Source organism: Amblyomma americanum, chromosome 2, assembly GCF_052857255.1.
Source record: "Amblyomma americanum isolate KBUSLIRL-KWMA chromosome 2, ASM5285725v1, whole genome shotgun sequence".
Taxonomy (NCBI): Eukaryota; Metazoa; Arthropoda; class Arachnida; order Ixodida; family Ixodidae; genus Amblyomma; species Amblyomma americanum.
The window spans coordinates 162,203,138-162,215,953 of NC_135498.1; the positions used below are offsets into that span (position 1 = coordinate 162,203,138).

The 12,816-nt window shown below is 47.3% G+C and overlaps 1 protein-coding gene across 1 annotated transcript in view; it reads left to right on the forward strand.

The window, feature by feature from the left end:
• Positions 1-444: 444 nt before the first annotated feature.
• LOC144120183 (fatty-acid amide hydrolase 2-A-like) overlaps positions 445-12,816 on the forward strand; it is a 51,865-nt gene continuing 39,493 nt past the window's right edge. The window contains exons 1-2 of the mRNA XM_077652605.1: positions 445-970; positions 10,357-10,570. Of these exons, the coding sequence (XP_077508731.1) occupies positions 794-970; positions 10,357-10,570 (391 nt within the window). The 5' untranslated portion in view covers positions 445-793. The remainder of the gene's footprint in view (positions 971-10,356; positions 10,571-12,816) is intronic.

The following is a 12,816-nucleotide window of genomic DNA, read 5'->3' on the forward strand; positions in this document are numbered from 1 at the left end:
GCCCTTTGGCGTTCGAGACGGAGACGCTTCCACTCCGCCACGACGGCTATTTATGGCGACAGCAAGGCTTTCGCCTTGACGCACATAAGGTGAATTAAGTGCTCCCCTAATTTTCCACACTGTTCTTATCTTAAAACATTGAAAGAGACACTTAAGGAAGTCAAAGACCACAACACATACGCTAGGTTCACTTTTATTCAGTTCGAACCAAAGAGCCTTCTTAGCGTGTTCTGCGCGTGATTGCTTCGCAGTTTCAAAGATTTGGGTTCGATTCCCCTAATCTAAAAATAATATTTATTCGAAAGTTCCTGTGTTAGAATACAGATAACGCCAACAACTCCAACACCGGCTTTTCTGCGACGCGAGCTCCTTAACGCTGACGCGTTGAGATATAGCAAAGCTTTGCAGCGTACAACAGATGCTCTGATAGCCGGGCTGCTGAACCTAAGCACACGCTTCGCTCGCCACGACACGAACGTCGGTGCCAAACATCCGGCCGAGGTAGCTCCGTGCTCCAACCCGTCCGCTCCCATTTTAATACATACTGTGCACCGTACTGGCACCCGATAGTTAAGCTTCATCGAGCACTTCACTATTGAGTGGAAACTTCTCAGTTTCGAATACGTGAACCTTGCGACTCTATATAATCTGCACAGTCTCCTCCTCACGTACCCGTCAGGTGTTCGCTTCCCAAAACTTCATGCCTGTCTGAATCAGGACACTCTCGCAGTGTTGCGTGCCGACCTAAAAATTCCCTCGTTCTCACCCACAAGAAATCGACATTGCCGGCATTATGGCGAAAGTGCGCCCATTCGTCGGAGAACTCCTGGTGCGCCTGCTCGACCGCTTTTTCGAGTTTCTCCTATTCGTGGCCAACCTCGGACGCCGTCGCCAGCGCATCCCGCCCACGAGCGACCCCTTGCTTCTCGCTCCAGCTGTGGACCTAGCGAATGCCATAAGACACGGACGGGTGAGTGCGTCACTTAGGGTGTAGGGTGTGCCTGGGGGGGTAGGGGGATATATAAGCGTACGTCACGCGCCACCGTGCGCTGACAGAAGAGAACACCAGGGCAGGGAGCAGAAAAAAGAGAGCGTGGACCTTGCGCCGGCGACATTATTTCTTCCAATGCACGTGCCGTAGAGCGCTCCCGCTGTAAAAGCGTAACCGAGGAAATTCTTAACAAAAGACTGCGGTGCGGCGGCCGTCGCTAACTCGCGTACTTAGTAAACATGGTGTTTGAAACTGCTTGCCTCCATGACCGACTAAATATACAAGATGAAAGACGGTTCTCAGAACAACTGAGAGGTGAACCCTCTCACATAGTGCATGAAAGATACGTTCTGTCATATACTGAAAGTCTAAAATTGAGAATCTTCCATCATTTCGCTTATCAAGCTCTTGTTCGCTGAGAGCCAGGTCACATACTCTGCCTTGTTGTTGCTTTTCATTAAGCCACGCGTATGACCACAAGTTGGCAGCAGATATCTGGTGCGCGACGATATTACGCACCGAGGCACATGCGGGCTCGTCTAGCCATGCCCGTTCTTTGGCCATGTATGGGGGAGAGAGGATCATGGTGACTGAGTCGACGCTGAGTAGTTAGGCCTTTGAAGGCTCCTGGATGGAAGCAATTCATATAACTTAAGCCCCCGCATCCACTCGGCGGCACCCCCTGCTTACCTAACCGGGGTAAATAGGCGGTCGCCTTTACCAGTCCTCATATCTCATTTTCCTTACTGGAACTTTCCTCTCATCCTCTCTACTTCTCTTTTCTCTAACCCTTCCTCTGATCGCTGACAGTTAACCATGTGCGAAAAGTACGATCAAGGATTTCGTTGTCGCTAATATTTTGTACGCATTCAAATTTTCGAGGGCTTATTTGTATTACTTGTCACACACAAATACGGAACGTTGTCCATATTTGTTGATTACCAACGGGTAAGCGCACTAATAGGATATAGTTCACCCGTTCCCAGTCATAGAAGACGCCTTACAGGTTTTAACTGGAAGCCAGTTATTCCGTTATGGACTAAGTACATTCTTTTTGCGATACCCCATGGGGCCAGAAGATATAGAGTAGATATCAGTAGCGCTTTCGAATCTGTGAAGTTTTCTAGCGGTCTTTTTGACAATATAAAACCACGATTGACCTCAAAAACAGCCGTTGACCAATATAATTGCTATATTGTATGGATCCTTTCATCACCGTTTTGTTGATCCGTTCCGTTGATCATTGATCAACGGAATAAAATTCGAGCATGCCCTCGTTTACATAAATAACTGCTCTGTCCTTTTCAGCACATTTGAAGGACATGCCGCTCACAATGCAGAAATTTTGACGCAGTTTATAGGTTCACACCTCTAATTTAACATCTGCTGACCCACCGAGGTTGGTTGCAGTACAGATATTTCCCGTACCTGTAAAATGTCGTCTTTTTAACTGCCCTATCGTCGCACTTTCGCAAGTGCGTACGAATTATAGCATCATTGCCGAACTTCTACTTAGCCGCTTAAAAAAGGGCATGGCTTGATCATGTGAAAGATCACTTATGTGAGCAGCTTGTTGTAAGGCTTTTCTCTGAGAAGCACAAATTGTCTAACAGGCTCATGTCGGCGCTTCACGAATAGGTTTGGTAGGGCTTGTTTTAATAGAGGCGCCACAAGACGTTTCGTTGTGCGACTTGATAGCTGTGTTTCATGGTTACAGCATAACTGACCAGACGCAGTAGGTAGGGCACAGAACAGCACTCACAGAACAATTGTTGTTTATTTATTTATTGATCAGGTATGCCTACAATCTCATTTATTGATTGTTAGTTGAGTGTATAGGTTTGACGTCCCAACACAACTAAAGCTGTAGGATGCCGTAGAGGACTGCGTCTTTCAGGTCAGCAGTCGAGCATCGTAACCACTGAGCCACTGCTCGGCTATTTAAACATTATTTTAAGGATGCCTATGAATAAGAGGCCGTAGAATTTAAAGGAGTACAGCGTACATCGCATGAAGGTATCTGTTAATCCCCACTGCTGCCGTTTGCCTACCATTTATCAATGAATACAGGCTACCGCTTCTCTGTGGTTAAATGCTTGAAAACAGTCTTTCAGAACACGTTTTCCAAGAAAAGCCAACAGTGGGCTTCACCCCACGAGGCGAATTTTGGTCGCTCAACAAATTATTACGAGGCAGGGGTGTGTGGTCTGCCAAAGGTTCCTCTTCCAAGCATTTATCCCAAGAAGGGCCCAGCACCATACCGGGGCAAATCTTGTAGCCTATAGAAAACCAGAACGTACCGGGTGGCACGAGATTGATTAGAGGGGGCAGAGAAAGAATAGCTTGGCCACAGGTCTTCTTCGAAGCATTTCTTCCTAGAAGAGCGGTGGTATAGAGACAGATAATTCTGCCTCGCGTGCAAGAGAACCGGGGTCGCAATCTGAGTGCCAAGCATTCTCGAACAGACAAAAAGACCTTGGCGTTGGTAGATTTACATGATCAGGCCTGGGGTGGGGCCTGATCTCAGTGGCCAGAACCGAATACGCATTCTCTCACCAGAACTGTATTTGGTCCTACCCAGTGCTGTTGTCGGTTGCAACCTCCTATTTAAAAACGAAAAACTAACCATCGGCCTTCAGTGCACAGCGGCTGCGGAGCAACTGACCAAGTCGGCTGTCAGACCTGAGACGGAGCAGAGGGCGCCAAGAATCTCGGACTCCGTTAAGGCTGCCATTGTAAATTCATCTTGACAAAGTTTAATGCCAGAAAGTTATCCAAATAGACTGGACAAGGGCGGCTTTTTGAAGGTCTCGGTGATATTAAATAAGATATCATAGTGCTTAATAATTTAAGGAGGATTAGGCGCATATAGTGTAAAATGTGACCACGTACTACGCGATCGTAGGTTAGCAGACATACAAGAACTGGGCGTGGGACTCCTCATCAATCAGCATATAGCTGGTGACATACCGTAACACTATTTCGTCAGCCATAAGGTGGCCGTTAAAGTAATTAACCTTAATAAGAAGAACAAACTGAAGCTAGTGGAGGCCTACGCGCTTGAATCAAGCCATGATACCGAATCGTCGAAACCTTCAATGAAGAGAGGCAAGGGAAGCAAGAAGCAGACTAGACATGGCAGTGGGCAACTACGGCATATGCTCTGGTAATGGCAGGGAGGGGGAGTTATTAGTAGAGTTAGCAAACGAAATCATTTACGGATTATGAACACCTTGTTCCACAAAGGGGAGAAAATCAAGCGGACGTCGAAGCGCCTCAATCGTAAGATTAATAATGAAGTAGACTTTGTACTCTGCGCTCAGCCTGGCATCCTGCAAAATATGGAGATCCTCGTAAAGGTGCGCTGTAGGGAACACAGGGTGCTAAGGTTTCGAATTACCTCAGACATTAAGAGGAAACGCGAGAAACTAGTCAGGCAGAAGCCCATCAACAAGTTAGCGGTAGAAGGAAAATAGAGGAATTCAGTGTGTGGTCGTGGAACAGATATTCTGGTGTAACTGAAGACGACGGCCTTAATTTCCAGTAAGTTACTGATAATCTCAATGGTATCATTACCGAGTGCTCAGTAGAAGTAGGCGGCAGGATGGTTATTCAGGATACGGGCAAGCTCTCAGGAGACGAAAGGTCTGATTGCCAAAACTAATACATGAAAGCCTCTAACGCTTCAGACAGAATAAAAATTGGCTGTGGTTTAGCTCTGGTTAAACCTGGAGTGACGCGATAGCTACAGCTGGCCGAGTGGAACTCGCTCAGTCAAACTGCAATGTCAGTCGTTGTTATTGCCTCAAAAACGATTGCTCATACCCACGGTTGGGGATTGGCCAGGGTTTGGGGCAGATCCAAGCAGGAAAAAAAATTGGCGGTGGTTTAGCTCTGGTTAAACATGGAGTGACGCGATAGCTACACCTCGCCTAGTGGAACTTGCTCAGTTGAATTGCAAAGTCAGTCATACGCCGCTCCGTTTCGCTGGGCGTTCCTTCTTCATCTTCGTCGCACTTTAAACGGCGCATGCACGCAGCTGTGGCAGTTCGGTTTTAACACGCCGCGTCACACGATCAGCCACGGCGCCGCGCCGCCGGCTGCTGCTCCGCACCACGTGACCAACCACGTGACAGCGTGGAGGCGCAGCCACGGGTTGGCGGCACACCACAACGGCGCCGCCACGCTGAAGACTTGCAATGCTACCGTAATGTAGCTATCGCTACAAAACTGGCAGAGCCATCTAGGCGAATCAATATGGTCAAGGTAGCTGACATCAGGACGTTCAACGTGGAGAGAATCAAGCGTGCTCTATGAAGCAGAGGCAGACTAAAAGTGGTGAAGAGGAATCTAGGCATAGGCAAAAGTAAGGTCTATTCGTATAGACTAAAAGAGGGTAATGTCATGTGTAATATGGATAACATTGTTAAAGCAGCCAAGGCTTATATTCAAATCTATGCAGTGACCAATATGATCGGGGCGTTATGGAGAGGCAGTAGGACATAGAACTTGTACATTCCGCCATTAATTAAGGATGAAATACAGAAGCCTTAGGAGCAATGCAAAGGATGAAAGCAGTTAGTGAGCATCGGGTAACAGCATATCTGTAAATAGAAGGTGGGGATATATTACTATAAAAACCCGCCACCCTGTAAGCCCAATGGCTTATAACCCCGAGGAAGCCGAAATCTTTGAAGAGCGCTAGCATCATCTTAATCATTAAGAAAGACGTCGAGGACTCGACACATTACACACCAATCAGCTTACAGTTCATTGCCATAAGGTATTTAGAAAGGTAACCATTTCTAGAGTCCGCGCAACCTGAGACTTCAATCAACCAGATAATCAGGCAGGCTTTCGTAAAGGTTCCTGGTTAATAGATCATTTTGACACTATAAACCTGGTAATAGGGAATTGTGTAGAATGTAGCCAAGCCCTATATATCGGCTTCATAGATTATCAGAAAGCATTTGAGTCAGTTGAAACCAAGGAAGTCATGCCGGCATTGTGGATTCTGGGTGTAGATGAGCCTTATGCTAAAATACTGGAAGATATTTAGACGGCTGCAGACCTTCACAGTCCTCCATAGATGAGCGCTAAAATGCCATTAAGGAAGGGTGCCAGGCGTGAGGTCACCATCCACGACATCTTGCCGACGCTATTCATCGCATGTTTAAGGTGGCATTCAGATGCCTGGATTGGGAACTGTTTGGGATAAGATTTAACGGAGAATAATAAGTAACTTGCGACTAATTAAGAGACTGCCTTTTCTAGTCCCTCAAGGGATGAATTGCAAACCACGATCAATGACTTAGGCAGGTCATAGCGGTTAGTATTAAATTATTATTCAGAAAAAGAAAAAAAATATTGAACAGTGTCTGAAGAAAAAGCAGTTTACAATTAATAGGCAGGCATTGGAAGTGGTTAGTGAAGAAGAGTGCAGATCCGGATCTTGAGAGAGAAATCACTACAAGAATAAGAACGGCGTGGAGCGCAGCTGACACGCTCTCAGATCATAAATGGCAGTTTACAAATAACAGCTGTGCCTTACCTTCACTTCCTTGTAGATTAGAAACGTTAAAGCTAACGAAAAGGAATCATCTTCAACTGTGGACAACGCAGCGAGCTATAGAAAGGAAAATTATAAGTGTAAGGTTAAAATAGGATGCAGGCAGAGTGGGTGAAGGAACAAACGCGGGTTAATGATGTCCTATTCAAAATCAAGGACAACAAATGAGCTTGAGCAGGGCATGTAATCCATGGGCAAAATACCCGATGGTGGTCAATTGTAACGGACTAAATACCAAGTTAAGGCAAGCGTAGCGGAGGGCGGCGTAACGTTACCTGGGTGGATGATATTAAGAATTCTGCGGGAATAGAGTCGCTGCAGCTGCTTCCGGACAGGGCTACTTGGAAAAATATGATAAAGGCATTTGTCCTGCAGTGGGTTTAGTAAGGTTGATGACGAAGATGACCTATCGGCACTTTGGGTCTAATTCACACGTACGGTATGCGAGGCGGACGCCCGGAATGAAGTAAAGTTTGGCATGGAGCCGTGGGAACGCGGCTCGCAGATTGCACACAATCAAGCGACGTTCCATGATATCATGACACGCACCACGACTATTGAACAGATCCATTACTGGAGCGAACACAAATATCTCTCTGCTGACATATTTGTGTCAAATAGATCTTATTGTTCTTTTCGTTACTGGTGACACAAATTTGAATTCGTTGGCGGAAAGGAAAAGCTCCATTTTTAAAAAGAAAATTCTCAGTAAGAAATAAACATTTTGCTGCCGAACAGATTTGAGCGTATATATAGTTCAACGCAAGCCTGTCCGGCCAGAGAAATTCATTTAAACTGACGATATCCCTATGGGTGATGTGTTCACCGTGAGAAGAAAATATCTGGGGTTTTGCTTGCGGAGAAAAATGATGGCGCACAGGGCATGTGCATATCAATAACGCAGGTTACACAGCGTCCTGTTTAGTGCGTTGGTCGTCGCTTGTATTCGGATTTTTCTTTTCCAACTATACGCGGAATCTTAAGCACTGGTATATTGTTAAGCACTTTGTATGATTGGTGCTCTGTCTTAGCGTCTAAAGCAAGATTTCTGTTCTTCACGACCGTCCTGTTGGTGTTCCCTAAAACATGTATTGAAACCTCATTTTTCTCCTGCATATCCTGCGTCGTAGTCTTTGCAGAAAATTTTGTATACGAAGCCAGGCAAGAACGCTTACTCTAACGAATTCATCGCATTTACAAGGTGAGTGTTTACATTCTTAGAGGAACGTGGGCCCCTCGGACGTCGTACTCAGCTGATATCCTGGCGAAAGGTTCGCTGGCACCGCGGGCATAAAGGACGGCTGCTTTTTTGTGTTTTTGCTCCGGTTTGAAGGGTTGCACCGCGTCGTTCTTAGAATCGAAGCGTCTAGCGTGGACACCCGCTTCTCTAATAGCACCTTTTTCGTAAAGGAAATATCCGGCGCTTCCTTGGGCATGACACCGCCTGAAAGCCCGGTTTCTCTTGGCGAATGCATGGTCTTCCTCATGTAGTCATCAGCATAGCCACAAAGCAGAAATAATGGGTTTTTAAGAAAAACAACATTGATCCAGTCGCCCTCAGTATCCAATTGCACCTACCTAGATGGCTGCGGAACGGCAAGTTCATGTGGTACTTTGCAAGCACTGTTATTTCATACAGCTGCATCTGCTCTAAATATCCTTCGCTTTTTTTGACCTGGAATGCTCTCAATTACTGAAAACAGTCGACAGCTGTGACCCTGCCTAGCAGGAAGTGCCCACATCCTGCGCATGCAAACGGATGTGCAGATTCTCTATCTGGGTGCTGAAAGAGCCAGCCGCGAACAATCCAGAGCACGCACGAGCATCGGAGCGTTCAGCGCTTGTCGTCGTCTTCTTCGTTAAGCGCCAGCCAGTGAAGGTTCCGGAGTCGAAGGCCTGTCTCAAAGATTCCCCCGGGCAAAAAGGCCTCATACAGGCGGCCTAGGGCAATGTTGTGACGATAGGGTCGTAGTATGGTTTGAGGCAAACTGTATAATTTCTGGGCCTCGGCGACGGTGGCCAGTGGACGGCGTAAGAGGTTCGATGAGATAATTGACAGGGATATCTCCTTAAGAACTCTGTAGGGGCCCTGATACTTGCTAAGAAGATTGGAGGAATGTCCGGGACTTGAGGGGGTAGCCGTAGCCAGAACAAAGAGTCAGGGAAATAAGCGGGAAGCAAGGCAAGTGATCACGTGTCCTGTTCTGCTGCTGCTGCTGGGCGTGAGAAGTTAAGGACAGTGCTAGCTGGCGGCATTCTTCGGCATAAGTTGTGGCTTGGGAAAGAGTCTTAAATTCAGAAGCATCACCACGGTATGGCAGAATGGTGTCCATGCTACAAGAAGGCTCACGGCCGTACAGGATAAAGTATGCAGAGAATCCGGTGGTGGCTTGAGCAGCGGAGTTATAAGTATAGGTGACGAAAGGTAGAATGCGGTCCGAGTTGCAGTGACCGGAAGCAAAATACAGAGCCGCATGTCACCGAGGGTGCGGTTAAAACGCCCAAACATGCCATTTGTCTGAGTAATAACAGGAGTAATTACTCATCGGCATCCACCGAAGCGCAGACATACGGCTATAAATTAGAGCGGTACATCTTTCTCGGACACTTCGTAGTTAAAGAAAAATTTGTCCTGGACAGGGGTTAATCTAAATGTTCCTCTAAACTTTTGGCCAGCCCTTAACACAACGCTAAAATTTAGCTGTCTAAGCCAGCCAATCCTCACCTCGGATCGCTGAGCAGATATTTCGCACATTTCAGCCACAGTAGCGCCATGACGCGGTGTTTTCTGAAGCGGTCGGCCGGTAATCAGCGTTCGCAGTGAATGCGCCAATGCGAAAAGCGGAAAGCAATCGTATGTGTATGGTGCTCCAGTGCATAAGCCGTGCAGTGTGATGTGAATTGAGCCTGCACAATTCCCCGACGTACAAAAAACTGAAACCACTTTGAAACCTGGAGCATTAAATAAAAAATAAAGTCATTGATTAGTACGCACTGGTCATATACAGTTCGCACGTCTTAAGTCTGCCGTTATCTAGGTAAGTTGGCCGCCATAGCATGAGTGTTCCGGCGTTATTTGGGCGGAGTTAATATTCGTTCAATTAAATGTCCGAACCCTCGGCGACCACGGCTAAAGGCTGGCAGTGTGCGGTCGTTAAATATTTATATGCTCTACAACGATATGCCGTCAAGAATTAAAAAAAAGCAGGGCACAAGCCGACTACGTGTGTTCAAAATATGTGTTTTAAATGTGCGGTTTAAATTTGAAGAGCTTAATATGTTGTGACCGTTGTGCTCATGAAACATTTAAATGCAGAGGACCCTGTGCGTAGTATTGTTTTGCGAGAACTTCTGTATGTTTACTCTTGCTTTCCTGTACACGAGTTTTGTAAATGGGGCGAGGTTAACACAGTACATTAGAGCCATACGTGGCTAATTATCGTTAATTAGCAACTGTCAATCGAACCAAATTTTATGAAAAAAATTGTTGTTCACTTGATTGTCCACGCCCGCTGGAGCAAGATAATGTGCACGCTGAGAGGGAGTATCAACTTCGTAATAGAGTAGTTCCCCGCATTCTATACCAGGAAGTTTGTTTCTAAAAATCTGATATTTTGTCTGCAAACATTAGCGACCATGTCTTGTGGAAATATCACACATTTGAATTATCACGTATATAGCACGGATATATCACAATTATTGTATGTGGTGCGCACTCGTGGAGAATATCTGCTGCTATCATGGGGAGGTTTTCGTGTTAACGATGAGTTCTTGTGCCTCTGCTCGACCGGCGCAGGTGAGCAGCGAAGCTGTGGTCCGTGCCTACTGGCGGCGCGTTCGGGATGTGGAGCCCCTGGTGAACGCCGTCGTGGACGAGCGCTTTGACGCGGCCCTCAAGGAAGCTCGGGCCGCTGACGTGTTGGTGCAGTGCAGTTCACCACAGGAACTGCAATTTACAAAGCCGCTGCTGGGCGTCCCTTTCGTCACCAAGTGTTCGGTCATGGTGCAAGGTGAGCTATGGTGCATAGCACTCGCAAGGAATGAAGCTACGGAATCACTCAACAGGAATCAAACAAAAGAAGATGCATTACACCTGTACCGCACAACACAACTACGCCCTCTTAGTTTTCTCAGGCTAACCAAACATCACAATCACATCATCAGCATAGAGAGGCAGCCCTCCCAAGAGTCACCAATCCAACAGCGTTCTCCACGTGGAACTTGGCGACTAGCCGGAGTTTCACCAGCCTCTCGCCCCACAAATCATACAGCAGGCGCCGTGTATTGTAACGTTCGATACAGCTTTCCCTTGATTGGTCATGACGTCGATTCGGAGGAAAGCAAGAAGAGGTGCCAAAGCAAGCGTCCAGTAGCCCTTGCGACCAGTCTGTACGCGACGCTTCTGCTGACCATTCTACTCAAGCGGCATCCCAAGACCGGCCACGTCACAGCGACCATGCTTCGCCGGTTCATCACACAGGCATCGCACAATTTTTCTCTCGAGAGAGAAGTGGTTCCGAATATGCTTTCCAGGCATGAAAAACGCACTTTCATGCTCTTTGATTCAATTTGATCACCAGAAGCTCGCAACTGCATCATGAGCGTCTGGTCCTTTTATGAAGCTTAACGGCATCACTGACGTGTTTTTTTTCACCAAAAGCGTGACGTCCATCTCACTTCATACGTCACCAGAAGCAGCGGCTCATTGCCGAGACCGACATCAAACGAAAACAGAATGAAGTCTTTCATAATATTGCCCCAGTTAATCGCCGTGGTGGATTAGTGGTCATGGCACTTGGCTGCTGAATCGAAAGACGCGGGTTCGACCCTGCCGCGGCGGTTGAATTTCGATGAAGGCGAAAATATATTCGCCTTTCTACTGTGCATTTTCAGGGAAATTTTAGTGGTCGATGTTCTTGGAACCCTTCACTACGGCGTCGCTCATAGCCTGAGTTGCTTTGGGACGTTAAAGCCAAACCAATACTGCCCTAGTTGCGAACATTCAATGAAAGTGGAATTGCTTATAAGGGTGGCGTGTATTGTAGGCACCAAATGTAAATGGCACAGGATAAACGGTAAGTGCAGGGTGCAAAATCTAAATGGCTGTGGGTTCAAAGCATTCGCATTGTCTTTTCCTACAGCGCCGTCGTTACCATCAGCCTATCAGTATCGAAACATCCACAGGAAAAGCCGCCGCGGTGACTGAGTGGTTATGGCGCTCGGATGCTGGCCCGAAAGACGCGGGTTCGATCCAGGCCAGGCGGCCGAATTTCATGGAGGCAAAATCCTAGAGGCTCTTGTTCTGTGCGATGTCAGTGCACGTTAAAGAACACCAGTTGGTCGAAATTCCCGGAGCCCTTCACTACGGCGTCTCTTATAGCCTGAGTCGCCTTGGGACGTTAAACCCCCTAAATCATACACCAAACATCCAAAGGAAAATGAAGACTCCCATGCGCCTGTATTTTACCGTGTCTTTCGCGAGTTGTCGCCGCATTTCCATTACACACACATGGAAATCTCGTCCGCCCACTTAAGTCACTTTCTCTGCGCACAGGGTCTTTATTGGGATTCTAAACTGTGGCACTGTCGGAAACGGCGCAGCTGACGCTGCAGCTCGATCGGCTCACGGCAGTGCCAACATTATCCAGATACTGTTTACAAGAGCAGATGCAGCAAAACAACTGCGAGTGCTTGGCCGAAATGAGATTTTAGCATCATGGTCTTCCCCTGGAAACTCCGCATGCCGTATGCACCGCCCAGACCACTTACTTCAACTCAGTCCTCCATCCGGCCTCTCCCGCGGCGAGGTTACGCTGCTGTGTCGACTGTGGCTGACAGTGGCGTTCAAAAATGCCTGCTCCATCTTAATCGCAATGCCAAATTCTCCTGTGTGTGAGATCTGTGGGTGTGACGAAACATTAGAACACCTTCTTTTCAACTGCCCTCGGCTTCCGCGTGAGCGTGCCCTCCTGGCTGCAACACTACGCCGCTTAGACCATCGGCCCCTTCCCGAAGACAAGATTCTGGGTCCTTGGAGTAAGCCTTCATCAGAGACGTCAGCTTTGAAGGCACTTTTCAAGTTCTTAAAGGACTCAGGACTGAGTGCAAGGTTGTGAACTATCTGTGTGTGCCATGCAAGTATCGGCCAACGCACATGTGGAAAAGTGATCTTCCTTTTCTCTCTCCGTTTTCGATCTCTCCCTCTGTTCCCGTTCCTACGTGTAGGGTAGCATACCGGGCGTAGCCTAGTTAACCT